Here is a 27,766-nt window from a genome sequence, read left to right on the forward strand (position 1 = left end):
TAAAAATAATCAAATTACTTAAAAATAGACCAATGAAAATTACAACTAAAAGTATAAAATCGTAAACTATATACATCAAATTATGTTTCGCTGAACACGAATTTATAGTATTCATAAAAATTTCTCTTGAAATGTCATAAAAACTGTTCTAAATATCTGCATTCTTGTATCGATACTTTCTAAGAACAGTACGAAAGGCCTTGGAGCATTTGTTTGTATAATTATCTATAAATTCCTCTTTTCGTAATTTTTGCATGAAAATCACAAGGTAATATAAAAACATGGATAATATAAAAATAATTGCATGTAACAGTCAGTAATAATATGAAATAACGATACCATAAAATCACATAAATATTTTATATGTTCATCAAATATAATACAACACTTATTTATTCAAAATACTGTAAGAAATATTCAAATTCTATGGTGTATAATGATATAAATTCTATGGTGTATAATGATAAAATTTTTTAGTATAATTGTCATCAGAAAGATAACTAGATCATGAGGGAAAATGTGGAAGTAAATTACAGGAACCTGCACTGCAGTATCTCAAAATATCATCCAAAATTGTTTACTCTATGCCTTGCTGTGTAGAGGGTAACGTTAATGTTACTCATGGTGTCCCTCACAGTATGTTCCACGTACCTCATACTTTAACGACTTTATCTTTGTATTGTAAAGAGAAGGTCATACTGACTTATTTGTATTGTCTCTGCTCCTTGCTGATGCTTCAGTTTCATACAGCACTGCATTATGCATATTTTTACGCATTCAGTGGCTCATATTTGTTTCTGGGCTCTCGTATTTATCGGTTTTATTTGCACATATCAGTTACTACAATACTGGTAAAATGACTGTGTTTTACTTTCACATGTGCTATTGAGTATTGAATCCGCTTGTTTGAGAAAAAGTGATTCGAAACATTTTAGGTAAAAAAAAAAAAAAATTGACATAAACTCACATAAGTTTTCGGGCACTTTGAATAAAGAGTTTATTTTTAATAAAAGCATGAAAATTGCAGCGCAATCAATATTTGGTTGGACATCCCCTAACTAAAATTATATATACTCTTTATGCGCTTTGGCATAAACTCAGTTAATGTTTTATTTTAAGAATGTGCCATTTATTTCATTCCTGTCTAAGTGCTGCTTTTAGTAGAGCTTTTAAAGAAGTATCATTATTTTTGTTCTTCTGTCCAACTCACTCCATATGTGTTCCTTAGGAATTAAGTATGGAGAATACGGATACGTTTTGATAACTTCAGGACAGTAGTATAATAACCACAAACATCTTAGTATAATAACACAACATAGTATAATACACATTTTTTTAGGTTATGTGTTTAGGATCGTTATCCTGATAGAACTTGAATGTATTTTGCATTCCATGTTTTTATGCAGATGCTTTCAGGTTTTCATTAAGGATTTTTATATATTTATACTAATCCACATTATTTTTGATAAATATAAAATTTCTTATTCCAAAGGCATTGAAACATCCCCATACCATTAAGCCTCTATCCCCTGGCATACTAGTAGGTAATAGATTTTTTAAATTATCTTTTGCATTGATTTTTGCCACATATTAATTCATTCATCTGGCCTAAATGAATTAAATTTTGAAATTTGTGCAAATATAACTTTGTTTCAATATGATAAAACTTTAACTAACTCTTGTTGAGGAAGAATTTTTTTCTTGCCGCCCACCTATTTATCAGCATATCTTAAAAGATTCTTCTAAAATATTCTATGAAAGTTAACTTTTATATACAAATCGTTTTTCTAAATCTGCTCAACGTTTTACAATACTGATTTTAGCATTTTGTTTGATTTTTCTTAGACCAAATCTCCGATTCTTTGGTGGTAGCTTGAAATGTAGCATTTTCAACAGTTCCACGTAATTTCCTTCGTTTTATAACATGAAAAATAGTTAAACGCTTTACACCAAGGAGTTTTTAGTATTTCGAATACTTTTACTATTTTTAAAGAAATAAATTATTAAATTTCTAGTAGAATTTGTTGTTAAATTGTAGCGTCTTGAAATGTTCAATTCAGATATGGAAGTGTTAATATATTTTACTAAACAAGTAATAATTTTCAAAAGCACATGGTAATTCTACATTTAAAAGAAAATTATATCAAAACCATTACGTACTAAGACAACTCATCAATATTTTGGGGTGTCTGAATTGCTATCGGAGTTACTAATTAACATTTTTTGAACAAAGTATTACAAGGAATATTTTGATGATATTTATTTTACAACAACCAAGGCTTAAAATAGAGACAAAAAATGCGTTAGAAAAACTTTAAAGTCCATGTTTTAATAATTAGTTTAAGATCTGTGCAAATAAATTTCAAAATGCACAAGCGCCGAATATAAATATCAACCATCATATATAATTATAGTAATTTTTATGTAATTTAAAATTTAACTTAAAAGTGAACGTCTTCAGCTGGAATTTTGAATCAGAACTTCACACTCTGCATTTAGTACATGATTCTTTCATGGTGCACTGTTTTATATTTCTTAAATTATTAAATACATTTAACTCAGCACGTAACTTTTGGAAAACCGTAAAAGAAAAATAAGAAACTTATAAACGAATGTACCGCCATAATTGCTCTTTTGAGTACTCAAAAGTGTGGAATTTAAATATTAAGCATTTTCTTGGAAATTAAAAAGGATTCACTGCATCTGTTCTGTAGTATGTATTGCTTGTCATTGTAAAGTAGTGTAGATTCATCTACGCATGTGATGTGCTTTTTTTTTTCCCGGGGGAGGGTCTTTTATCTTCTTCAATAAACATTTTACAATCTCTTTAAAAGATAATTTTGAAATGTTTGAAGTCTTCAAATCAGATTTCCGAAACCATATTTATCATTATCATTAAAAATGTATCGATGCCACAGACTAGCAAAATTTTATTTAAAGGTAATTTCATTTGTGTAAACGCAATTTCTTCTGGCATAGTGACTAGAAAATTGCCAAATTCGGTTATGAGTAACTTTTTGTATTAATGATACCTAAAGAGACCGCATGGTAATCACTAAGTGTCATTTTCATTTATATCGAGAAACAACGAATCTAAAATTGACGATGGGATTTGACTGGCCTCAGGGTTCTAATTTCATTCAATCTTGTCTCGTGTCCTCTTAGAAGTATATGAGCAGCATATGCTAATTCTACCCCAAATCGAGAAATATGGCTTTTGCTAGAATTTACATGCTTTCGCAACAAAATTCTGAATGAAGCACTGAAACCGTATTCCACGTATATTTTTTTATAAGACATACATTTTCGCGCTTATTAATCTTTTTTTTAATCGCTTAAACTAATTACATATTTCTTTTTCTTTTTAGGAAATTGAATCTGTTATGCACTCTAAGAAATTTAGCTTATTTTAATGAAGTTAAATTGAAGCTGCATTGTTTTCAAACAATTGAACTGAAAAACTAAACATAAATTCTTTGCTGAAACATGACAGCTTTTATTTAGACTTGTTTGAAATATGTAGTCGTCATCAGTGATCAGTCTGCATGTTTCTCGAGTAATTGAATCATTTTACTTATAATGGATACCGTATTTGAAGTAGCAGATATGTCTGAAGAACCTGAAAAACTTGATTATGATAATATAAGCATCTCCAACAACAGTAACGCTACAGAAATGGTACTGGACCTTCTCACATTTACCCACGAATCAAGAATTGAAGCGATTGTGTACGGCATTCTTTTCTTTCTGGCTGCCGGAGGTAATGTACCCGTCCTTATTAGTCTGATCAGAAATCGCAGGCGAAAATCACGCATTCAAACCATGATACTCCATCTGGCCATCGCGGACTTAATCGTCACTTTCATTATGATTCCTCTCGAAATTTCTTGGAGGATCACTGTGGAATGGATTGCAGGAGATGCTGCCTGCAGAATCATGCTCTTTCTCAGAGCTTTCGGACCATACCTGTCATCGATGATACTTGTCTGTATCAGCTTGGATAGATATTCAGCAATCGTCCACCCTCTGAGAGTGAACGACGCTCAAAGACGAGCGAAGATTATGCTCTATTTTGCGTGGTTTACAAGTGGTATCTGCAGCGTGCCTCAGGTAAGTTTCTGAAATCTCAATGTCATTTTCTAAGATATTCGTCTCCATCCCATTTTTGAACGTTAAAACTGATACAACAATGTATGTATAATCTTAAGGGGAGTCATACACCTTCGAATATGTGACTGTTGCAAGAATTGGGATAACTCATTTACTTTAAAAGCAATTACTTCCATCTTTCTGCAGCTGACTACATAATATATCTGCTTTCTGAAATAGTAATCAAAACGTTTGTGTTGCCACAAACATTTTTATAATTTAATCCGCTTTGTGACAAAAGTTTTCGGCATGTTTCCACCTTGCGCGCAGAGTTTAAAACATTCTGTTGCATAATTTAATTCCATATTTAATATATAGCTTATATACCATTTGGAAACTACTGTAAACCAAAAATTCTAAGGATTTCATGTTACATTTTTATTTTATTTGGAGTTGAGTTTATAAAATGTATTTTATTAAAAAATTGATAATGTTTTCGTGCATAAAATTTTTAATTTTAAAATATTCAGCAGATTTTTGGTTTAGTTAGATAATAGTGCCCATATAAAGAATTCCACCAAATTTCAAGTACGTACCATTAGCTATTTTTAAAATATCGTGCGCGCAGGGTGGAAACATGACGGAAAATTTTGTCCCAAAGCGGATTAAATTACAAAAATATTTGTGGCAACACAAACTTTCTGGTTACTAGTTTCCAAAACAGCTATATTATGGAGTCAGTTGTAAAAGGTTGGAAGTAATTGCTTTTAAAATAAATAAAATATCCCAATTCTTGCAACAATCACATTCTTGCAACATTAGAAGATCATAAGGGCCTTAAGGAGTATGAGCCCCCTTAAAGAAAAACTTTCTGAAATTTCTAAAATTTAAATTCTGCCCCTAATTTAAGCAAATCAAACGGTTATGTAGCCGAAGTCATCCTGTAATCCCTCATAGTCTTGTTCTTCTCCCATAAAAGATTATCAAGAAGTTAACCTAAAGCGGCTGGTTTAAAACAAATTCATTTCATGTTTTATTAAACCAATAAACACCCATTAACCACGTTCGTGATAATAATTTATTAACTGATTTGTTGACAAATTTAAGTATAAAACGTGAAGCATTGCGTGTGTTTTCTTAAACATACAAAAGTGTCATATATATTGGATATATGGAGAAGATATCCAAAATAGAATTCAGTATTAAATTCATGTTTTGTGTCAAAACCAGCATTTTTTCAAAGAACTAATTCAGTCAGATTCGCTATTCATATAGCAGCAGAAAACAGTGGAAATGAACAGGTTAAAAGGTTAAGGAATATTTAATATTACGAAAGAAGGTTCCGCTTCGGTGCTGAATGATAATCTTGACGGAAAGAAATTTGTCACAGGTAAAATAGAGATGACGATGCACGTGAACTGTAAAACAATTTTATTTCAAAATATGTGTAATTGTAGTTTAACAAAATACATTTTTGACGTTAGATAAACACGATTTTAGCATAACTCGATACAACATTGTCAGTACAACTGTTTAGTTAAAATAAATAATTACGGTTAAATAAAGAAATCACTTAAAAAAATTAAATAAAAAATGCAGTGAGCTTAATTTTATTCTGTTACTATTAACTGAAGTTCTGCGCTGTTTAAGGTTAAGTTATAAGTAAATTAAACGATTCATATTTTCTCGTAATTTACTAACGTTTAGCGAAGAACCTCTTCTAAAACTTAAACTTTAACAAATAAAATCTAATTTTTTTCCCTAAAACTCTGAATTAAAAATATAAGTTTTGAGATATAGTTTTCTTTTTTTTTTTTAAATTAAAATTATGTTATAAGTGTCGATATTATTTCTAACATTTCAGTATTTTGAAATTATTTATGCCCAAAAATTTTGATAGAAATTCATGTCTACATTGTTTTAAAGAAAACAATTGCAGATTCTGTTTTAATAAAGTATTCAGGCACGATCGATTCGTCTACCGGTCCAGATTATATCAGGTGATAAAAGTTCTGCCGTGCTCAAATATCAGAAAAGACGAACGACAAATGTACACATAAATATGAGGGATATAACACCTATCTATCAACCTTATGATATGTGACAGAAAAAAAATATTAGAACGATTAGTTCATTCTCATAACGAAACTTAAGTTACCGGACATAAAAAACAAATAAAGGAAGAAAACAAAGGGTTGCACCAAAGTCATATTTTTGCAGCGATAACGGCTTTTTCTGTATAATACATGCACGTTTTTTTAAGCACATACTCATGCCTGGTTTCTATTTATGATAGTTTACTAATGTAGGTCGAAATGTGTGATGCGAGATTCATTTGTTTTGGTTAACTAAAATGCGAAATGGGGAAATGTTTGCAGATACGTTTAAAGCATTGTCTTATATTTTTGAAATGTCCATTGGTTAATTGTGGTTTAATAGCATAGCTGGTTAGTTTATAGTTGATATATTGCATATTTAACACAGCTAAGGCGTTTGAGTACACTATCCTCTATTTAGCACAGTTTTATTAAAGAATCTTAAGCTAGAATAACTACGAAATCTTTATGTAACATGTTAGAGAGTTTGCTTGGCTCAAATAGAAAACAAACATAATACAAATCAAAGTTAAGAATTATAAAGATTTAAATCGAGGTGTTGAAATATAGAACTTACAAGAGATTAAATTTTAAGTTTTAAATAACATCAGGCTTACCTATTAGGCAATAATATCAGGAATATATTCCATAAAAGAAGGTAACATGTTGAAAAGAATGAAACACAAATACAACGTTAGCACATAACATTTTTAAGACTTCTTTGTATCTGAACATAAATAGAATCCTCTCTCGCCGGTATATATCGTTTGGCACTCGTTTGTTTTTGACGTTGCCGAGTTTCATTATGCAAAAGTGACACAAATTTATTCTAACAATAGTTTAATAGTTTTCTTAACTTATTATTTTTATTAATAATTTTTAATATATTTTATCTTCTTTCGGTTATTATGTTTAGTTAATTTTTATTGTAATCAGACATGTACTGTTTCTTTTATAAAATTCATCAGAGTTCGCAATTTCTAACCTAATGCATCATAAACTATTAAAAAATAGCTCATAGCAATTTTTCCTATCCCATTGCATCGTTTTTCACTATAGGTTTATTTTAAATTTAAATAAAATATAAAATAAAAAGTATAAGTACAATATTTAAAAAAAAAATAGATGTCAAGTTATAAGGAATAATATTCGAAACACAGGTACAATTTCTTTAATTAAGACTAAATAAAATAGAAACTCATAACAGCCTGAAAAAGATATAAAAGCATATTTCTTACCTGCAATAATCAGAAAATTTAAGCAGGGAAAAACACAATAAACGGTTTCAGATGAATCGGTTTGCTAAAATGCTGGTGAGCAGCAGTTTGGGTATAATAATAATAATTCTCAGTTCTCCTTAGCTTTCTTTAAATAATTCTCAATTCCATTGTCATACATACAATAGGGAAACTAAACGGTTTTCACATTTTTTAAAGTTTGATTTTAGAGTGTAAATTTTTAAAATACGAACTCCGCATAGCTTCTCATTTGTTGCTGTTAATTGTCAGATGCAGTTTCTGTATTGGACCTATGAAGCATGTAACTAGTATACCTTAATTGTTCACTAACTTGCGACACTATTGCTACTATTACTATCTAAAATAGAACCGACATTTCCACAATGTAGAAAAGAAGAGATAACGTTTTCTTTTTATTGGTGATATAAAATAGATTTTTCTTTGTTCATTTATAGAATGAGTATGTCGGCAATTCTCCGCTTACTGTTAAATTCCTTTTTTCGTCAACTTTCTGTTCAACAGCTTATAATAAATAGACTAGAAGAGAAACACGCTAATGTGACAATCAAAATCGTAAAAACAACCTTGTATTTAGCGTAAGTATATTGAAACATTCAATCGATTTCGAGGGCAGCTAAAGGTCCCTCCTTATCAGGAGAAAGAAGAAAAATAAAGGGGAAGGAGTCTCAGAAATACGTGGTCCTTATCAGCGCTGCACGTGGTTATAACCGGATTTTTAATCAGAGTTGCACTGGCCGCCTACTTTTACTGAGCCAGGCTATCTGATCAAACATGTAACACAAAGGACAAGAAAAATTAGCGAAGTTAAAAATAGGGAGCGAGGGGCAACTGCACCTTCACGCTCAAAATCTGAACTTCGAATAATGGAAAACAACCACTGAACGGATTTTTATACCCTCTGGTACTGAATTAAGATAGTTCAGTTATTTTTGCCGATAGATGGCGTTACTTCCTCACGTTTGGTATTACTAGAGGGTATAAAAATCCGTTCAGTGGTTGCTTTCCATTATTCGAAGATCAGATTTTGAGCGTGAAGTTGCAGTTTCCCCTCGCTCCCTATTTTTAACTTCGCTAATTTTTCTTGTCCTTTGTGTTACATGTTTGATCAGATAGCATGGCTCAGTAAAAGTAGACGGCCAGTGCAACTCTGATTAAAAATCCGGTTATAACCACGTGCAGCGCTGATAAGGACCACGTGTTTCTGAGACTCCTTCCCCTTTATTTTTCTTCTTTCTCCTGATAAGGAGGGACCTTTAGCTGCCCTCGAAATCGATTGAGTGTTTCAATATACTTACGCTAAATACAAGGTTGTTTTTACGATTTTGATTGCTTATAATAAACCTGTGTTGAAAAGTAATCTTGACTAGAGGACTCTATAACATTTTTTTAGTATTACTTCAACAAGCGAAATATCATAATCTGTATCGTATACTCCATGTACGCAACATGAGAAGCTTTCAATAATAATCCTTCTCTGATTCATTTGCTACATGGATGAAGTTTCTTTCGGGAACTTGAAAGGAATCTTAATTTATTCGTGAAAATTTTTTGCAGTACACTTATCAATTAAGCGTAGATGCTTGACATTTTAGTTAAAAAGTCTTTTTTAAATGAATATTCTTCAACTAATTCTTATGCCGTACATACCGTACGGATAGCCTGATAGAAAGGTAGACGTACTTTCATATTTTATAAGGAACTTAAGTTTTAGATTTTCTAATCGCCAGAAGTCTTCAAAGCTCAGTTCCATTCATGAAGGCACTCTCAGAAATTATAATACATACTTTTGACAGTTTAATACTAGTGAAAGATTATATTTGAAATTTAAATTTCAGTCTGGCGCGTGTTACATAACAACCCAGTTTCCAGGGTATTGAAAACACATCTTTTGTGGAAATGACAAGAAACCTGTCTAAACGCTTTCTTCCTGCTTCTCAAACTTCAAAATTTAAAACGCTCCCTGAATTTTCAACAGTTTTTTCTAAAGAATTTTTAAATTGTTTCTTAAACTTACATGACCAGCAATTTATATGCAAAAAAAAGGAGGTTTTTGAAACATTTCAACGTCCTACAAAACTCAAGTATTTGCTTTTTTCCCCGCTCTGTCAGGGTAAAATGTTATGCTTAATGTATACTACAACAGAGAAATTATCCAAGATTAATTAATGATGCAAACTATCATATGTGCCCAATTTTTAAAGTTATGATAAATGTTATATTCTTTCAACGTATTACTAGAGAATAACAACCATATTTACTCCTTGCTTGTATAGTGTCAATAATGAAATATCACGACTTTTGCATGTGATTGCATTATTTTTTCTTTCTTTAGCATGCACTAAATTTATTATTATGAATATGTAAAACAATTCTGAGATAAAAAGGATTACATCATTATTTTTACAGACCTTGAAAGTCTTATCATAGCCAGATTACTCGCTGAGGATCATTAGATACATGGTTACCCGGAAAAATCCTCCTAAGTAAACCGTCGGCAAAATATACGTTTTTCATTAGTGGACCCATAGCCGACAGGTTTGTTCACTATTAAGGCCGGCAGTTTTGGCCATTTTATTGTGGCGGCACTTAATTGGTCCGCCATCATTGCATCCTATGAAGGGAGGGTAAATTACAGCAATGCTCTCTCCGAAATTTGAACCCGGAACCTTTGGTACCGCAGTAAGCTTCCATATCCACTATATCGTCTAGATGGCATCAGCAAAGTATTGAACACGAAAAAAATCAATGCTGCTGATCTTTATTCAATTAATGCAGATTACTTTACAAGTATTAAGAAGGTACTCGAAATTAGACCTAATTACTTTTCAGACCGTAGCAAATGGAAACGTACAAAATGAGAGGGCGAATTCTTAACAAAAACGCATAATTCCTTGAAGAACGAAGATACCTACCTCAAAATTAAATTATTCAAAGCTCACTGTTCTCTTGATGATACCAGTAAAAATTGCAAACCTGAAGATATTATCTACACCATCACTCACGAATAGTGCGAAGAACTGTAACAGCGAGAGTAAGACTGAAGTTTCTTTTCCTTTACATCACGCAGTCGAAAAAGGCCGCGAAAATCGGTTCGGTAGTAATTTATGCACTCGACGCTGAACGAATTCGATGAAGATTAATTGTTTGCAGTTCAAGTTTGAATGCGTGCTTTCACAGCCTCCAAAAGTAAAATATTTGCATCTGAAACTGGCTTTAAAAATACTCTTTCCGCTTTCACCCTCTGTCAAGACTATTTAGAAAACTGCCTACTTCTCAAGTTCAAGGATGTTGAATATCGTCCCTATGTCCAGGAAAAAAATTCTTTTGCGTTTCCTAATCTCTTATTTGAAAATCAACAAAAATGATCCTCTAAAGGCAGGCTTTCATATCAGCAGCAGCCCGAAAGTGCATTCCTATTTCTCGTCTTTTTAAGTGAACTTTCTTTTGTGTGGTACTGACACAAACCTTTACTGTGGAAAGAGCGTGAGCCAGTTAGGTCATGAATCACATGTTTTAATTTTTGCTGCATTTTGGGGAGTTGAAACAACGAGTGTCTCTTGGAAGTGTCTGTTTCAAGGAAAACGGTGAAGTTATAAAATAAAATGTACACCTTTTTACTGTATATAAAATCTGAAATTAAAAACTTTTCCATTTTTTGGAAACTGTAAATTTTTATACGAAAGAAAAAGTAAAGTACATTGTCCTTGGATCACAAACGCATTAAATCACAAATATTTCGAATGAATGAACTTGGCCTAGTCAACGTTATGACGAGTTCGAGTTCCACCCAGAGACTTCCACGCTTTGATACATAGGATTTTTTTATTATCTATAATATTGTGTCTATAAAAAAGACACGAACTATGAAGATAACGATATAGGAATGGAGGAGTTAATATAAAACCTTAAAATGAGCTCAACAGTAAAGAACTAGAACACCTCAGAAGTAGCAAGAAATGGCGACTGTGGCAGAAGCACGTTCAGAAGAAAAAAAATTATCCTTGTTCTTTGATACTTGAAGTAAAGGCAAAATTGGTAAGATGAAATATATTCCCGTAAAGATATCAGCTTCATAAAGCACAATAGTAGCATTTTGTCAACGCCGTATCTCATTTTATCAAAAACATTTTAAACCTAGGCAACGACAAATCACTTTGTGTCGAGAGCCAAGGAATTTTAAGCAAGGTTCATTCTTTCAGAGACAAAGAAATGAAAAAAATATAATTCTAAAGACCCTTTTATGGAAACTAATTCCGAATTCAAACATTAGTATCTTAACCGTTTTCCATTCATGGGTCTGCTATTCTTTAGAATTGCATAATAAAATTAAATTAAGTTTTCGTTTATTTTACCTGCTTATTATTGTGGTTATCTTTCTTGTTTTATTTTCTTCTTTACTTCCACTGGTTTTGGGTTACGCCTTTCAGTACAAAGTTTTCTTGTAAAATTTAAACAAGCAATAATCTGTGGCCCAGAGACAAATTAATCCATTTTAAATTAGTTCCTATGAAGAAATCTGTTTTGGTTGATGAATTGCCTGAAGACATGAATTAAATTTATGCATCCAGATTTAACTGTATAGATATTAGTTATTTTTATTAAAAAATAGATAGTGTAAATTGTAAAGGTACCAAACAAAAGAGAGCAGTACCAAAACTTGAAAACACATATGATAAAAAGCTAAATGATAATGAAGCCCATAAAATCTAACTTAATATTTCATAAAAATCACGAGAAAACTTTAAATCTATTCATTTCGAGAACACGTTTTTTAGGTTTTAGTTTGTTTTAATTGAATCTGCATCAAACACACGATTTTAGTGCTTTTTTTTAATTTATTTTAATAATACTGAATTTTAACTAAAGTATTTAATGTTTTATAGAAACTAATTATTTAGAAATTTAATAAAGTGAAATATATAAAAAATAAGTAGCAAACTAAAAAATATATTAATAAAATTTTAATCCAGAAACAAAAATAATTCATCAACTAGCATAACAACTTATACTATTAGTTGTTAAACCTTCTGAGATTAATGTGTATAAAAACAATTAATTTAACTTGAAGGAATTGTCTTAACTCGTTCCCTTAGACTGAATTTCAAAAAGAGTAATTTAATCTTTAATTCTTTCGCAAGTAAGTTTCTTCAGTTTGACTGTAAAATGTTTCTAGAGAACGTTTGTGTTGAGCTTCTATCAACTGCATGAAGTAACGCATAGCAAATTACTTTTTGCCCTGATTTATTCATATCATTTGTTTAAATGAAATATCTCTCGACCCGGCACTATTTCAAAATTCATTACATCTACGTTTGGAATAAACAGTCTTTTTTTTTTAATCTCATCAAGCCTTCTGTAACACTGAAAACATATCTGGAGAATAACTAAATTAAACAGTTGTTTGAAACCATGTAGTATTTTTTGAATGCGTGTACTATGTTATAACCAAAAATGTATTTCGAAATTTCAAATAAAAATTACAGTTGAAAATACTTGCTTATATGTATTTTATTAAAACTATTTGGAAAATTAGAAAATGAAAAAATTCCAACTTGTTTACATCGTCTTTTTTTTCGTCAGTTTGTAATGTTTACCTTCCTAAAAGTGTGAATTTAATAAGAATTTGAAATAAATTACAACCTCAAAACGTGAAGAATCAAATTAAAAATTATCCTGTGATAAGTTACTGCGTTTTCCTATGTGTTCTCTCGTAATTCAACTAGGATCATGTCCGACTAGCAACCGGAAAATCCTATATTCGAATAATGTCGAGAAGTTCATAAATGATTTCTCACTATTCCTGATTATGAAATATTAAATAACTCAAAAGAAGCACTCGACTAGAAATGTTTTGGCAATGGATCGTCATCATCTGTATCTGGCTGACTGGCTAAATTGATGCAGAGACAATTTATTCTTGCACTCCAACTGTCTTTTAACCGGTGTAAAATATAAATAATAGTTGAATCCTCGGAGGAATTTTCTTGCGGAGCCTGTCCAGCTAGCAATCGGAGATCTGTGGTTTGAATCTATCAAAGGAAAAAATATATTTGTTAATGAAATATCCTTAGTATTTAAATCAACCATAAGGCTTATTAAATCAGTTTTAAACAATTTGGTGTTAGATGGCATCAAGTTAAGTTATATTTAAAAATGCGTCCTTTCTTAAGTAAATCCACAAAACATTCAATCAGAGCTACAGAAGTTAAATTAATATCAAACTGATTACACATTAGTGCCAGATATTAATGAAATTTTAAATTTAAAACGTTAATTATTTCCGGGAACTTGCGTACGTTTACATTTTTTTCCCCTCTGAAACCGAGCTTTTGCAATATTTATATTCATACCTATAGCTATTGTTATCGTATAGTGGAATTTAAGACTATAAATACCTCAAAGATTAAAGCCTAAATGTAAACAGCATTAACACATTATTAACGTTACTCATTATTCATGAGCATTAATGGTCCTTAATATTGGAAACTAAGTATAACTATTAACTACATCAATATTCATTTTAACTTGCAATACATAACGATACATTTTCTGATAGACGATATTATATTTTCAATTAATTGTAAACCTGAAAGAAAAAATTACCTGATAATGCCAGAGTTAAATATCTTACTTTTTATGATTGGAAAAAATCCAAAGAAAGGACTATACGTTTAAATAATAATAAAAAATTATTGGTGAACCTTAGTCCTTATTTAATACTGAATGTTCATTCAAAAACATTATAAAAGTCAAAAGAAACAGGTCGTTTATTTAAAGACAACTTGGTCAGGAAAGGTAGGTTTAACGCTACAATATTATGGGTGTGAAAGAAAAATCACATCCGGGGAAATTACCATGTTGCGACTGATGAAGGAGATTTCAATTTAGGATGAACACAAAAACTCGACTATCCTTGTTTTTCATTCCTTCACAAGTCTGAGCAATGATACACCTTACAAAAGGTAACAGCTCCTGGGATATCGAACTTGGATCTCCAATCAAAGCAAAATTAAAGACATTTTTTCTAGCTCTCCTCCATACTTGGCCAAGAAAAGATCTTGCTAAATGTTGAAAACCTTCCAGTTTTGATCAAGAAAGATCTCCTAAGTGTGGAACTGTTATCAGACTTGAAAGCGTTCCGTTGTTGCTCGTCGAAAGACATATGTTCGGAAATATCTGATAGGCTGATTTGCGCGAAAACCTACACTGAATACAAATATAAGTGACACATTTATTTTCAATTGCAAAAGAGCCATCGTAGAAAGCCGGCATGTCGATTAAGTGGAATTGCTTCGGCTAGGAACCCTCTAACAGAAAGGGAGAAGTTCATTTCCCGGAAAAGTTACTTCTAGTGTGGAAGTGCTTTTCATAAAACTTAAAGTATTATTAATATATTATAAAGAACAAACTCCTTTAAACAATTTTTGAACGGGTCTATCAAGATTCGAAGAAATATCAAGTAGCCTTTTGAAAACAAAATTCCAATGAATGTTTATCTTTCTACCACTCTTTTTGTGATGCCATTTTACGACAATTAAAATGTACAAAAATTAAAAATAAGATGAAGAAGAAACATTGAAGATGCCATACACTCCAGCGAAACCGATTTGGAGACATAATCCTTTAAATGAGGTGGAAACCTGATTGTCCTCTCAATGCGTGTGGTATAGTTGTGATTGCCTGGTGGGGAACGTTTTCCGCGAGGTTCGTAATGTGCGTGCAGATTTGTATCATCCATGTGCCTATGAGTTTCAGGAGGCTGCTCATTATTGCTCATTATGGTAAAACATAATTTCAATCTATCAACTGAAATTCTTTTGACAGTTCCATTAATTTCAATGTCAAAATACTTTGGTACTCGGTGTTTGATAGTCGTTGCAGAAAGTTTCATGTTACGGGATAACGCTTTGTGGCCTTCGCACGAACTCTCAGTGTGCGACATTAGGGATCACGGTGATGAATTCTCCGGGTAAACAGACGGGACATCCGTAAAGAAGCTCGACTGAATATCCTATGTCTTCTTTCAGTGAAACCCGTAATCCGACAAGAACCAAAGGTAAAGCATTTACCCAAGATTTGCTTTGTTATAAATGACATTTCAAGCTTGCCTTTATAATCCTGTGTTGTCGCTAAATCAATCCGTTCGATTATGGATGGTATGCCGCTATTCTAGATTTTTGAAAACCGAAGAATTTTGTCAAAGATGAGAAGAGCCGATTTTCAAACTGACGTCGCTGTGGAATTCCAAAAAAAGAGAAATGCAGGTTGAAATCATTCCCTTTGAATCTTCTGATTGATCCACCATAGGATCCGCCATAGGTTTCTGCTGATTGATCTGCCATAGAAAGAGCTTCAGCCCATCTTGAAAAACGACAAATCATCCTTAGTAAGTATCTGAAACTTTGACATGAAGGCAAGAGTCCAACAATATCAATGTGAACGTGTTGAAAACGTTCAGGGGCAAACTTGAAGTCCATAAGAGCTAACTTTGTATGTCTTTGAACCTTTGATCGTTGGCATTCTATACATTACCTACACCATAACTGACAATATTTATTGATATTTGGCTATATGAACCTTTTCGTGATTAATTTTCTTGTGCTTCTAATCCCCGGATGAGATAGGGTATGAATAGAAGAAAATATCTGTCGGCGAAAGTGAGGGGATGTATGGGCGGTTACTATTGGTAGAAACATCACAATACATCAACTTGTCGGTGCCTGGAACGGGAATTTGAACCATTCTCAGCCTTAGGTTGTTTTTGAAAATATTTATCTGTTCATCACCTTGAAATTTTGCAATAGCTGCGCAATTGATAAGAGATGGTATTAATTCTCGAAAGAGCAGCTGCAACACCGTTTCCTTCAACCTTGACGAAGCGAATATTCGTTGAAAATTAAGCAATGTAACTCAATTATCTTAGTTGTCTGGGAGTGGTTTGTCTAAATTTTGTTGAAAAACAAAGATGAGAGGTTTGTGGTTCGTATAAATGTTGAAATACCTTATATATATATATATATATATATATATATAATATATGTACCTAAAATGCTTTATTGCAGTGTAGATGGACAAGAGCTCTCGATCACATGCGATGTACGTTCTTTGTATGTCAGTTAAGGAGCGTGAGAAGAAACTTAATGGACGCATCACTCCCTGGTCAATTTGATGAATAACGGCCCCGATAGCTGTATCTGAAGCATCACATGTGAGAGATATAGTAGCGTCAGTTGAGGGATGAACCAGCATAGTAACGTGAAAAAGCGCATTTTTGAGGTTTTTGAATGCATTGGCCGTTTTGGGGATGTCGTTTTCGTGTATTGGAACTTGTTGATAAGCTTTAATTGAGTCAATGAATGAAAAAGTCTTCTTTTCATGTAGAATATAGCCACAGTCGGTGAGGAATGGTAGAGGATATCAATCAGGAGTGATGCTATTATTAAGAGCCCTGTAATCTCCACATGGCCTCCAATCACTTGATTTCTTTAGGGTGAGGGTCTTTTAGGGTTTAGAGAAAACTGACCCAACAACTTTTCGAAGGCCTGCAAACTCAAAATATTAACATAAACTCAAAATTGGCTTTTGCTGCTTTTAATTTTTCGGCTGAGAGTCTTCTAACCCTAGTGGTCTTCTAACCTAGTCATCTGTGGTTGTGTCCAAAGTGGCACACTGATTAAATAGAGCTTCGAAAAGAGTGCTGAAACAAGCATTGTTGTCAATGAATTGATCGATGAGATACGGAGTAACAAAGAATACAGACTCTCAGTTTTCCTGGATTATTGGTGAGCCCGGTCTGGCCACACATAGGGTTCGCCGTTTGATTTTAGTCAAGATTTCAAGGTAAAAATTTAAAATTAATATAGAATAAAGAGATTAGCATACAGGCAAAAAATAACATAGAATATGTTTTTCAAACAATTCCTTTTATAGCCTAAAAAATCTGGAAGATTTCTTTGAAAAATGAGGGTCTTGAAAAACTAAATATGGCTAAAATATATGGACTGGTTTGTGTTGAGCTGCCATCTACTATAAATAAAGGAGGTTCAGAGTAACCTATAAATCCTTTTTTATTCAGTTTTTCTGTGCATACAGAAGGAAAGTTTTAGGTGTGTCCAGACCGGACACACTGTGCCGCAAAGGGTTTTAATGAAAGCTTCACCTATCTTATCTGAAGCTAGATTCTTCATTTCGCATAACAACTGTGAAGGTTTTCTATCACCTAACTCCACCTCAGTTAATAATATTTGGGTCTTTTAAGTTTCGATTTCGGCGAAGATGGAAATTAATCTGTGCTTAAGAGCCACGTATTTGTCGTCCCCTGAGGGATTGGTCGGAATGGCCAACACTTGTGATAATATTTCAGCGGCAATGGAACTCACGACATAATCGTATTTTGTTTGATCTGTAGCAATTGCAGCATTTCGAAATTGAGCTTCCCGTTGGAGAAACCATATCTTTGGGTCCGGTTTCCAAAACGCTGCGACTTTAATGCTAACTCTAGCGATCAATGTCGAAGTGTCGCATTTGTTTTCCATTCGTTTCCCATTTGTTCTTTTTAATTAAGAAAGCCACATTCGATGAGTATTTTTACTTTAAGTTGTAAAACGAGTATCATATCTCATTACGTTTTTAAGAACCAGTACACACTTATAAAAGTCGAAGGGAATTAATCAGAATAAAGAGATCAACTCATCGGTCATTAAATGTGATTAAAAATGTGTCACACATCTTACGAACATCTGTCTATGTTTAAAATTGTCTGATCTAGTGAGTTACGGATCTTTAAACAACGTCAGAAGAAGTTTATTATCTAACTTTGAAATAGTATTTAGCTTTGAAAATGTTCATATATGTTTACTCATTTTTTATATATCCATTTCAGTTACATGTTCAAATATTTAACACTTCTTTAACTCACTCAACTCTTGCCTTTGTTTTTCATTTTCGATTCTGTCCGATAGTCACCAGTGAAGTGCGTTGCGTAAAAGCTAAAGTATCATTAATGTACTACAAAGAACTAACTTCTTTAAACTAGATTATTACTTCTAGTTTTAATATGTAAGTAAAAAGTTATTTTCAAAGATTCTATCACTTTTTCCTAATATTTTATGAGCAATAAAGTTTCATATGATTAAAATTACTTTAATATGGGATCTTGCGAGAATGTTTTCATGTTTTTGTTATGCCTCAACGAAATAATTTAATAATTAAATTATTTATATAATTGAAAAACAGTGTGCTTCATAAATATAACGTATTTGTTTTCACGCATTCCGAGTAGTGTAAACTTCGGAAATAAATCTTACCAAGCTTAAAATAACTTTCCGACATCTTCAAAAATTTAAAATATCTTTAGTATATAAAAAAACTTAAAATACTTTTAATGTAAATGAAATCTTAATGTTTCGAGTGAGTTTGTGTTTTGGCTTGAATGTTTTTTGTATATGGAGTACATATTGCATAAATATGCTAATAAAAGTTTTTAATCCTTTCTTTATAATTTGAAAAAGAACTGTGTAGCAATATGTTGTGTTGATTTTATTCGAACACAGTCATGTAGAATGGAGATCGTTCATTGCCACATTAGGAAACAAGCTCAACAGTATTTCGGCTTCATAATGAAAATGTATATTCCTCATTCTCTCTTGCTCTTCTGCCCTTAAGAAAGCTTAATAACAATAGCTTTAATCCTTGTACTAAGCTTGGGTATATAGTACTGTTGTTTTCTATATGGATGTTGTACTAGAAGTAGAGAACGTCAAACAAATCCGTAGCAAGTATACAAATATGGTGATAGAAACATCTGTTTCTTTTAATTGAAATAATGACTCTATCAGAGTTCTAAAGTTGGGGGTGTGCGACTGCTTTGTCAGGTCTAAGTGAAAAATTATCAGTAATGACGAGAAATAACCAAGTGTTATAATGAATACTGCTAAAATAATTGAATTTGCAGAAATTTTAACTTGTTATTGAATAAAAGTGAAAGTACCTAACTGCCTTTTAAAAGTTAAGGAACAGAAGGTTTTTTTGTGTCTAATTTTTAAGAATGAAGCAACACAGCAACAAGAAATTGACAAGACATGTTAACTAAACAGTTCTTTAATGAATGCGACATAGAATGTTTCTAAAGTTTAAAATAAACATGAATTACAACAAAAAATTGCACTCTTGGAGGAGAAATTGAGTCTTGGAGAAACAGAATATCACAGTTTTTTGAGGAAAATGGTGTGGTAACGTTACAAAAGTGGGTTCTAATAAGGAATGTGTACACCCCCTAGCTGCAATACATTGGTTGCAGCGACATTCCATGTTGTCAATTAAGTTCTCGGTCATTAAAATAGAAAGCAATGACCAGACACGGTGCAATCCTTGTTCAAGCTCATCTAACGACCTTGGAGGGGAACTTAAAGCAGCAACTTGTCCCCTAAAGTAGTCCCAAAAATGCTGTATCTGATTCAGGTCTGGAGATTAAGTTGGCCATTCCATCCGCTCCATAACATGACCCTCAATATATTGAGCAACTCGGACTGGGTGCGGTTGCGCTTTGTCGTCCATCAGAAGAAATATAGGGCCAATAGCAGAGTCATATGGGTAGACATAATTGACCAAAGATCTCGTCTTGTTATCTCACACCGGTCAAAGGTCCTCCGTGGAACACATGCCGATCAGTGTGACCACCGAGAAGGATCCTAGCCCAAACCATTATTAAACTACCTCTGTAACTGCGGCTTCCCACAGTGTGAGATTGGTTGTATTTGGTGCGTTATTCCCTCCAGATCAGGTGATTGCCTGAATCACTGTGAACGTGGGCTCCTCTGTGAAGAGAACAGACTGCCATTGTTGACTGTTTCAGGAGATGTGTTCTCTTGTCCAACATAAACATGCACCTCTGTGTCCTCGTGTCAAGGGGATACAAATAATTGATCTTCTTACATACAGACCTGTATTGCGCAGGCGTCTGGGCACTGAAGTACCTGAGCCACTGATCTGCCATGAGCCACTGATCTGCCATGAGCTGAGGCACAGTAATGTTACTCCTTCTTCAGGCCAAAAGAGCTAACTAACTACCTCCCGCAAGTATTCTAACTCTAGGTTTGCCTGGAACATGTTTTCTAGGCACAGAATCCTCGGATTTAACCTGCTTTCATAGTCTGTTCACCACACTACGAGAGACATTGAGACATCTAACAGCATCAGCTTGTAACGTCTCCATTTCCGTCCTTCCGATCGCCCACCGCCTCAAAGAATCGGGAAAACGACTTCTCCTGGACACTGACAGACACTCCTGGATATTGTCAACGAAATTGTAATAACAACTGAAGATCACCACTCGTGAACACAAATTAAACGTTTTGCATTTTTTCTCCAACACCTATATAAGTATTGACTTCTATTAAAAAAAATGTAGTAGCTATTGTTTTTGCATACGTTTTCTTAAATTTCGTTACTGTCATGCATATGAACTGTGCATTTAAACGTTACTGGCATTTTTGTAATGATGAGATTTGAAAAATATGAGATTCTTTAAATTTTTGAAGTGCAGTGTAATTGCAAGGAATTAATTTTACTGTAATAGTTACTGACCAAACTGTATACCAAAGCAACGATATTAGTTTTATCTAAACTCGTCCATACCATTTATATTGTTCGATTATCTATCCATCATGTGTAGCCATCCCTTTTCCCGCTTTGCTATAGCCAGTCGTATAAAACGATTGGCACTCGGTTATAGCTTTAACATTGAGATAATCATAAAATTAGTTGTAGGGTTTCGTTTTCTTAACAGTTATATTCCTTTCAAATTTGTTTGAATATAAAGTTTTGTTTTACTCAGTTTAAGTTCTTTTTGAATTGTTAAATGTTAGATTTATTAATATAAAAACCATCAAGCGTTTAAAAATGTTGATTTTTTTAAAACGAACAAAAAAATATAATAGATAATATACCTCTGTCTGAGTATTTCCAAAGGATTAGCTGAGGGCTGGAATAAAGCTATTACTTCGGTAATATATAGGCCGACTAGCGGTAAAAAAGTTCAAAACAGCAGTCTTATAAAAGCAAAGAAAGTATATTTGATGAATGTTTAGTATAGAATTTCACTCACAAAAGGCGAGGACAACTGCAGTTCTCAACATATACGAAGTTTTATCAAATAGAAGAATGAACTTTTCATTAATGTAGAATCATCAGAAACCAAATACCAAAATTAATAAACCTTTTCCAGTCATTATCTAAACGTCCTAATGTAAAAGCGTACCTTTTATCAGTTAATACAGGTAATGGAAAAGTGATTTAAATTATTCTACATGTTATCATATCGCTAAACCTTTTAAAAACAGTACAATTGGTTGAGACCTTAATACTTCTCAATGCATGTTTGAAGAACCTATTTGAAAAATAACAGCATTCTCTTCTCAAGCCACATAATTTCTTTTTGGGTTATACTGCCAATTTTTAATTAGACAAAAAAATAGAAAAAAAATCTATTTTTTTCCGAATATGTTGATGTCAGCACCAATGTATTTAGGGCTTAGAAATCGAGTCTTAAATATTAGTTTTAAATTAAGGATGTACGAAGTTATATAAAATTTCACAATTCAATAATAATACGATGAATATTTTACTGTGGTACAACATTATTTCATGAATACTTAGGTTTTGTTATAAGTTTAGATCTCATCAATAATCAATTAAAGTCATCAATTTAACTATCTTCTTTCATTTCCGTCTTAGAATGACTGATACTCAAAACAATTTTTGTTCATTATTGATGGTGTTCTATATTTTGGATTAAATTAAATGTATTATCATTGCACTTACTTAGAATAGATGATATCAATGCGTTTTTCTGACGCCGTTTATTTCAGCCCATCAATTTTAAGGCAATAAAATAATTATTTTGGAAATACTGCAAGCCTGTGAAGGAGTGGGTTAGAGATTTGAAAGGAAAGATTAACGGCCTACTATGTTAACAAAATCTTATTAAGTGGTACGTGAAAGAGAAAAGATTGGAAGTTGCAGCTTTAGATGCTTAAAAGATTTCAAACAGAAATATTGAATAATTATATCATTTATTTATTTACCATCAGATGAGCAGCTGCACCGCCTTTAAGACATTCAGCTTTTATGCTCAACTGATGGAATGATCTACCAACTGTGTTGTTATATATAAAATACAATAAAATTTTAAAATTTTGATAATTACATAATAAAAATTAAATATCAAGAAATAAATATATAAATACATAAATAGATACAATAAATAAACATTAAAAATTTAGAATTAGATAAAAGCTTAAATACACTATTGTTATGCATGAATATAGTATTAGAATTTTGAGAATTATACAATAAAAAATTAAAAAAAATAAATATATAAATACATAATACCTATATAAATATATAAGTAAATGAAACATAAATACGTAAGTAAATACTTAAGAAGATCATTACAAATTTTGAAAATGAACAATCAACATAATGTATGAGAATAGTAGAGGCTGAGAATGTAAGTTGTGTAAAGAGATTAGAATAAGAGTATCGTTTTTGATTATGGAGAGTGAAGAGCAGTAATTGAATAAAAGTTGATGAGAAATGGTATTTGAATGAATTAGGATGACTTGAATGAAAAGTGCTTAGAAATTCTTGATAGAGGGTAATTCTTGAGTAAACGTTTTGACTAATAATTTTGAGTTGAGGCTTTATTAATATATTTAAGATTAGTATATTAAAGATAAGGAGTTAGAAAATATTCTTAAATTCTTGATTGAGCTTGGTAAATGAACAGATAATATGATTTCAAGTTCCTTTAAGATTATCGATGTTTTCCGAGATATAATTCATTATATTTTGAAGATGATTTCTTAGAATATTACTTTTTAATAACTGTTGAAACTATAACTTAGCAGAAGTTAAATTGTATGTTTAAGGTGATAATCTTTAGTAAGGTTGAGGTGAAATAGATAATGATCTGTTGTGCCTTCATTCCCACAGGTACAGAGATTTGTATGGTGAAATCCAAATCTGTGAAGGTATGGTATTATGTAAACCTTTAACTACTATGACTTAAATTGTCGCATAATTACTGTGAGCGGTCTCTCAGATCGCTTCTGCTAAAAACAAAATAAGATATTGTATTATTTTTCATATTCGAATAAATGTTATGTAATTTCAGATATTTAACTTTTTTATGAAGGTGTAAAGCAATTTTTATACTTAAATGAATTCATTAAAATAAAGTATATACTATGCATAATAATTCCTTCATTTAATTTGCTTTGCTGACGTACCTTAATGGAAGAAGGGAATTTTAAAATTCAACTTTTTTTATTTTACATTAAAATTTGCGATAAGAATGCTTTAATAAGAATATAGAAAATTAATTTTTATTTTAAGAATTATAATTCGAGCTGTATTTTATACATACTTTTCTACTGCATTGTAGACACACTGGTTCTTTGCATGCTATACATTTGTAAGCTGTTTTCCTTTTTAGCTCGGTGAACAAATATAACAGATCTTTTTTTTATCATCTTCGATTGCAATCTTTCCTTCATCATCATTTATTCCGAAAACTCTTCTTATTGTAAGTTTGAGTTCTTTAGGTAAAAATGATGAGGTTATCCTTTGTTTCACATGATACTGCACCAACTGATTTGCTAATGAAATCATGAAATCTTTTCGTTGCAGTTTCGGAGCTATTAGATAAGACTGAAATAATACGAATGCATTTATTGCACAGATATCCAAGATTCTGAACAATATTGCCATAAGCCAACGTCGGGTTCGACAAACAGTTGAATAGATTGAACATTTCTTGTCAAAGTCTTCCACACCACCTTTGGTTAAGTTATACATGGCTATTGTTATGTCGTGGAGCAAAAAGAATTTTACTTTACACCTGATTGCCACTGGCTCCGACATAGCAATGTGAATACTCTACATCTAAAATTTTAAACACCATTCCAGAATTTTTTAAATGTTTATTTAATAGAAGTCTATTCATATATTTGCAAGTTATACACTATAAACACAATAACAAAAAATTTAACTTCTGCACCAGCGTGAATAAGCCTGGCATAATATTCTGAACTCGACGCAACTTTAGGAGTTAAAATACAGCAAATTCAAACACAAGGCTTTTATCCTTTTCAACGCAGCTAATTTTCTAAATATATTTTACTAATATCTGCAGCGGGGCAGCGGATTCCATTTCATTCACCCAAAACTCAAATGTTATAACGCAATAGTATCGCAAAAGACGTAAAAAACCTCGACTCAAAATCAAAATTAAAATCTATAGAATATCATCCGCTGTTGCCATTCCAGCATTGCCAAGTTTTTCTTCCTGCAGCTGTTGCCAGACTTATCCTCGCTGTATGTGAGAGGTACAACATCCTCCCACCCTGATTTTCTCAAAATCAGACATTGCACAAAATTTTCTAACATTACGAATAAAACAAAACAGTACTATGTATTAGTTTAGAAAACACATAAAAGAAACTCGGTTAACATACAATATATATGACAGATCATACTAAAATGAGATCAATAAAGAATAAACTTCTAATTAAAGTCATTGCTAAAGAAAAGAGGATATAAGTCCAAAACGTCTTATTGTACATTATGTCTAAGAGCATGTCCTTGGTTTTAAGAGTCTACCGTATCTAGATCTGTTTTCAATTGCCAGAAATAGCACAGGATCACTGGTAGTTGAAACTTCTAGTGGGTACAGTTTTTGATTGGTTTTACCAAATATCCACTGCTTGTTTTTACCTGTACCACTCTAGTAGCCCCATCTCTACTATTGAATATTTTTAAAATTTTGCCCATTGGCCACATTACACGTTTCTTTATTGTCTAGTTCTATGAGGACTACGTCCCCCACCTTTAGGTTTTGACATGAAACGCTTTCTTTCTGCTCCAGTTGAGCCAGATATTCCTTGCGGAAGCGACTTCTCAGTTCTTGTCTCAACGTATTGCAGTAATTTACAGGCACATTCAGTTTCTGGGAATCGATGTAATCCAGATCTGGTACTCTAACTTGTTTTATGTCTTGCAAAAACAGGGAAGGTGTCAGAGGTACGAGATCTTCCGAATCATCATAGATGTACGTTAAAGGACGGTTGTGTAATGTGGATTCAACATCACACAGGACAATCAGTAACTCCTCGAAATTCACCGACGATCTCCCTAGAATTCGCACTAGAAGAGTCTTGGTGGAACGAACTAAGCGCTCCCACCATCTATCCACACCTCGCAGCCGTAGGGGGGGGGGGTGAATTTCCATTTTATTGGAAAACACTCGTTTTCTGTGATTTTTCTCCAATCCAGGCATCTCAGAGCATTGTCTGCTCCGATAAAATTGGTTCCATTATCTGAATACACTGTTGCAGGACGGCCTCGTCTGGCAATGAACCGTCTCAGAGCCTGTAGAAACGTTTCGGTACTCAGAGAGGTGATAGGCTCCAGGTGAATTGCCCGGTATACGGCGCAGGTGAACAAGACGATCCAAGTTTTACTCTTAGGTCTCAGAAGTGAAGGTCCACAAAGATCCACTCCAGTTGTTTCAAAGACTGCCAATCTCTTATTCTGTCAAGGGGTAACTGGATCGGAGGGGTAGATAAAGCCTTAGAGATAAATCTCCTACATACTACACACTGACTTACGCAAGATCTTATACTACGTTTCGACGAAATGATCCACTATCGCTCTCTCAACTTAGCAGCTAATATCTGCACTCTCGCATGATAGTTCTTCTCATGATACTCTCTTATGAGGCATTCAGTTAAATAATGCTTGGACGGAAGCAACAGGGGATAAAGGAAGCAGAATTCATCATCACGTTCAATGATTTTAGTTTTAACTCCGAGGATTCCGTCGTTATCTCTCACTACCAACAATCCATGGACGGAATCTCCTTTCTCTTGAAAGTGCTTCCTTTGCTCTAAACTCCACAAAAATGTTTCGGCTTTAATTTTTTCTTCTACTGTTAAGGTATCCGAAGAATACGAGGGCTTCTTTAGCAGTTTATTAGTAAAGTGTAGAACCTAGCAGAATACTCGAACTATTTTAGAAAAACTCGAAAAGCGTTTGTACCACTCAGAATCTTCTAATTTTTTACTCAAATTGGCAAATACTCCCTTTTTAATTTCTGCTGCAACAGAATTTTCGTCTGGAGTAAGCTCAAAGTCTGGCCATTCTTTCGGAGAGCTTTTTCAGAAATTCGGGGCCCTCCCACCAAATGCATTGCCGAAAATGTTCAGGCGTACAGCCACGAGATGCCACATCTGCCGAATTCAATTTCCCAGGGATATGTCTCCTACATTCCTGCTTCAAGAGTTTCCGAATCTTCTTTACTGTATTATTCACAAATACTCCCCAGTTTTCCTCTCGTTGTATCCAGCTAAGAGCCACAGTAGCGTCTGTCCAGTAATATATCGGGACATCGACTAAGCACAGGGTTTCAACAGTATACCTTGCCAAGCGTGCACCTAGAACACAGGCTAGCAACTCCAAACGCGGAATAGTTATTTTCTTTAAGAGCGATACGCGTGATTTTTCTATGACGAATTTCACGAAAACTTCGTCTTCTTCCTTACTTCGTAAGTAAATGACAGTTGCATAAGCAGCTTGACTGGCACCGCAAAAGACGTGTAGAGTCCATGAATCCTTAATTCCATGACTCATGCGACGAGGTAATTTAAGGCGGGAAAGACTAGACATCCTTTCGTACCATCTCTCAAATCTTGTTTGAAGTTCATCTTGTAATGGCTTATCCCAGTTCGATTTTGTTGCCTAAGCCTCTTGAAGAATTAATTTCGCAGGTAATATGACGGGCACAAAGAAACCTAGCGGGTCAAAAACAGCATGGATTAGAGACAATAGTCTTCCTTTTGATAAGTCTCTTTTAACGATTTCTCTTTGGACGGATATTGTAAGGCTGTCATCTCGTCGGTCCCACTGCAAGCCTAGAACTGCGGAGACTGGATCACTATCTTCAGCTGCTAGCTCATGATCACCATATTGATAAAAAGTCCACATTCGAAGATCTATTTTGGCTTCTGCCATAATAGTAATCGACTGGCTCATAAAATCCTTTAGCTCTTCGTTATCATCGACTGACGTGACACAATTGTCAACATAAAATGATTTGGCAAGTTTATTCGGAACAGCTTTGAATTCATGTGAAACGGGAACAAATGAAATGAAATCACAGCTGCCAATAAATAGGGGCTACTAGTTAACCCAAAAACAACCCTCTTGTGACGAAACACTTCAATTCTATTATTTACCCACCACAAAAACTTTTAAGTAATTTTG

The 27,766-nt window shown here is 33.0% G+C and overlaps 1 protein-coding gene across 1 annotated transcript in view; it reads left to right on the forward strand.

Annotated features, from left to right (window-relative positions):
• The first annotated feature begins 3,374 nt into the window (after positions 1 to 3,374).
• LOC118191832 (adipokinetic hormone/corazonin-related peptide receptor variant I-like) overlaps positions 3,375 to 27,766 on the forward strand; it is a 572,901-nt gene continuing 548,509 nt past the window's right edge. The window contains exon 1 of the mRNA XM_085810764.1: positions 3,375 to 4,110. Within this exon, the coding sequence (XP_085666890.1) occupies positions 3,580 to 4,110 (531 nt within the window). The 5' untranslated portion in view covers positions 3,375 to 3,579. The remainder of the gene's footprint in view (positions 4,111 to 27,766) is intronic.

Source organism: Stegodyphus dumicola, chromosome 2 (genome assembly GCF_044657685.1).
Source record: "Stegodyphus dumicola isolate Sdum_Otavi_A_Nest chromosome 2, ASM4465768v1".
NCBI lineage: Eukaryota > Metazoa > Arthropoda > Arachnida > Araneae > Eresidae > Stegodyphus > Stegodyphus dumicola.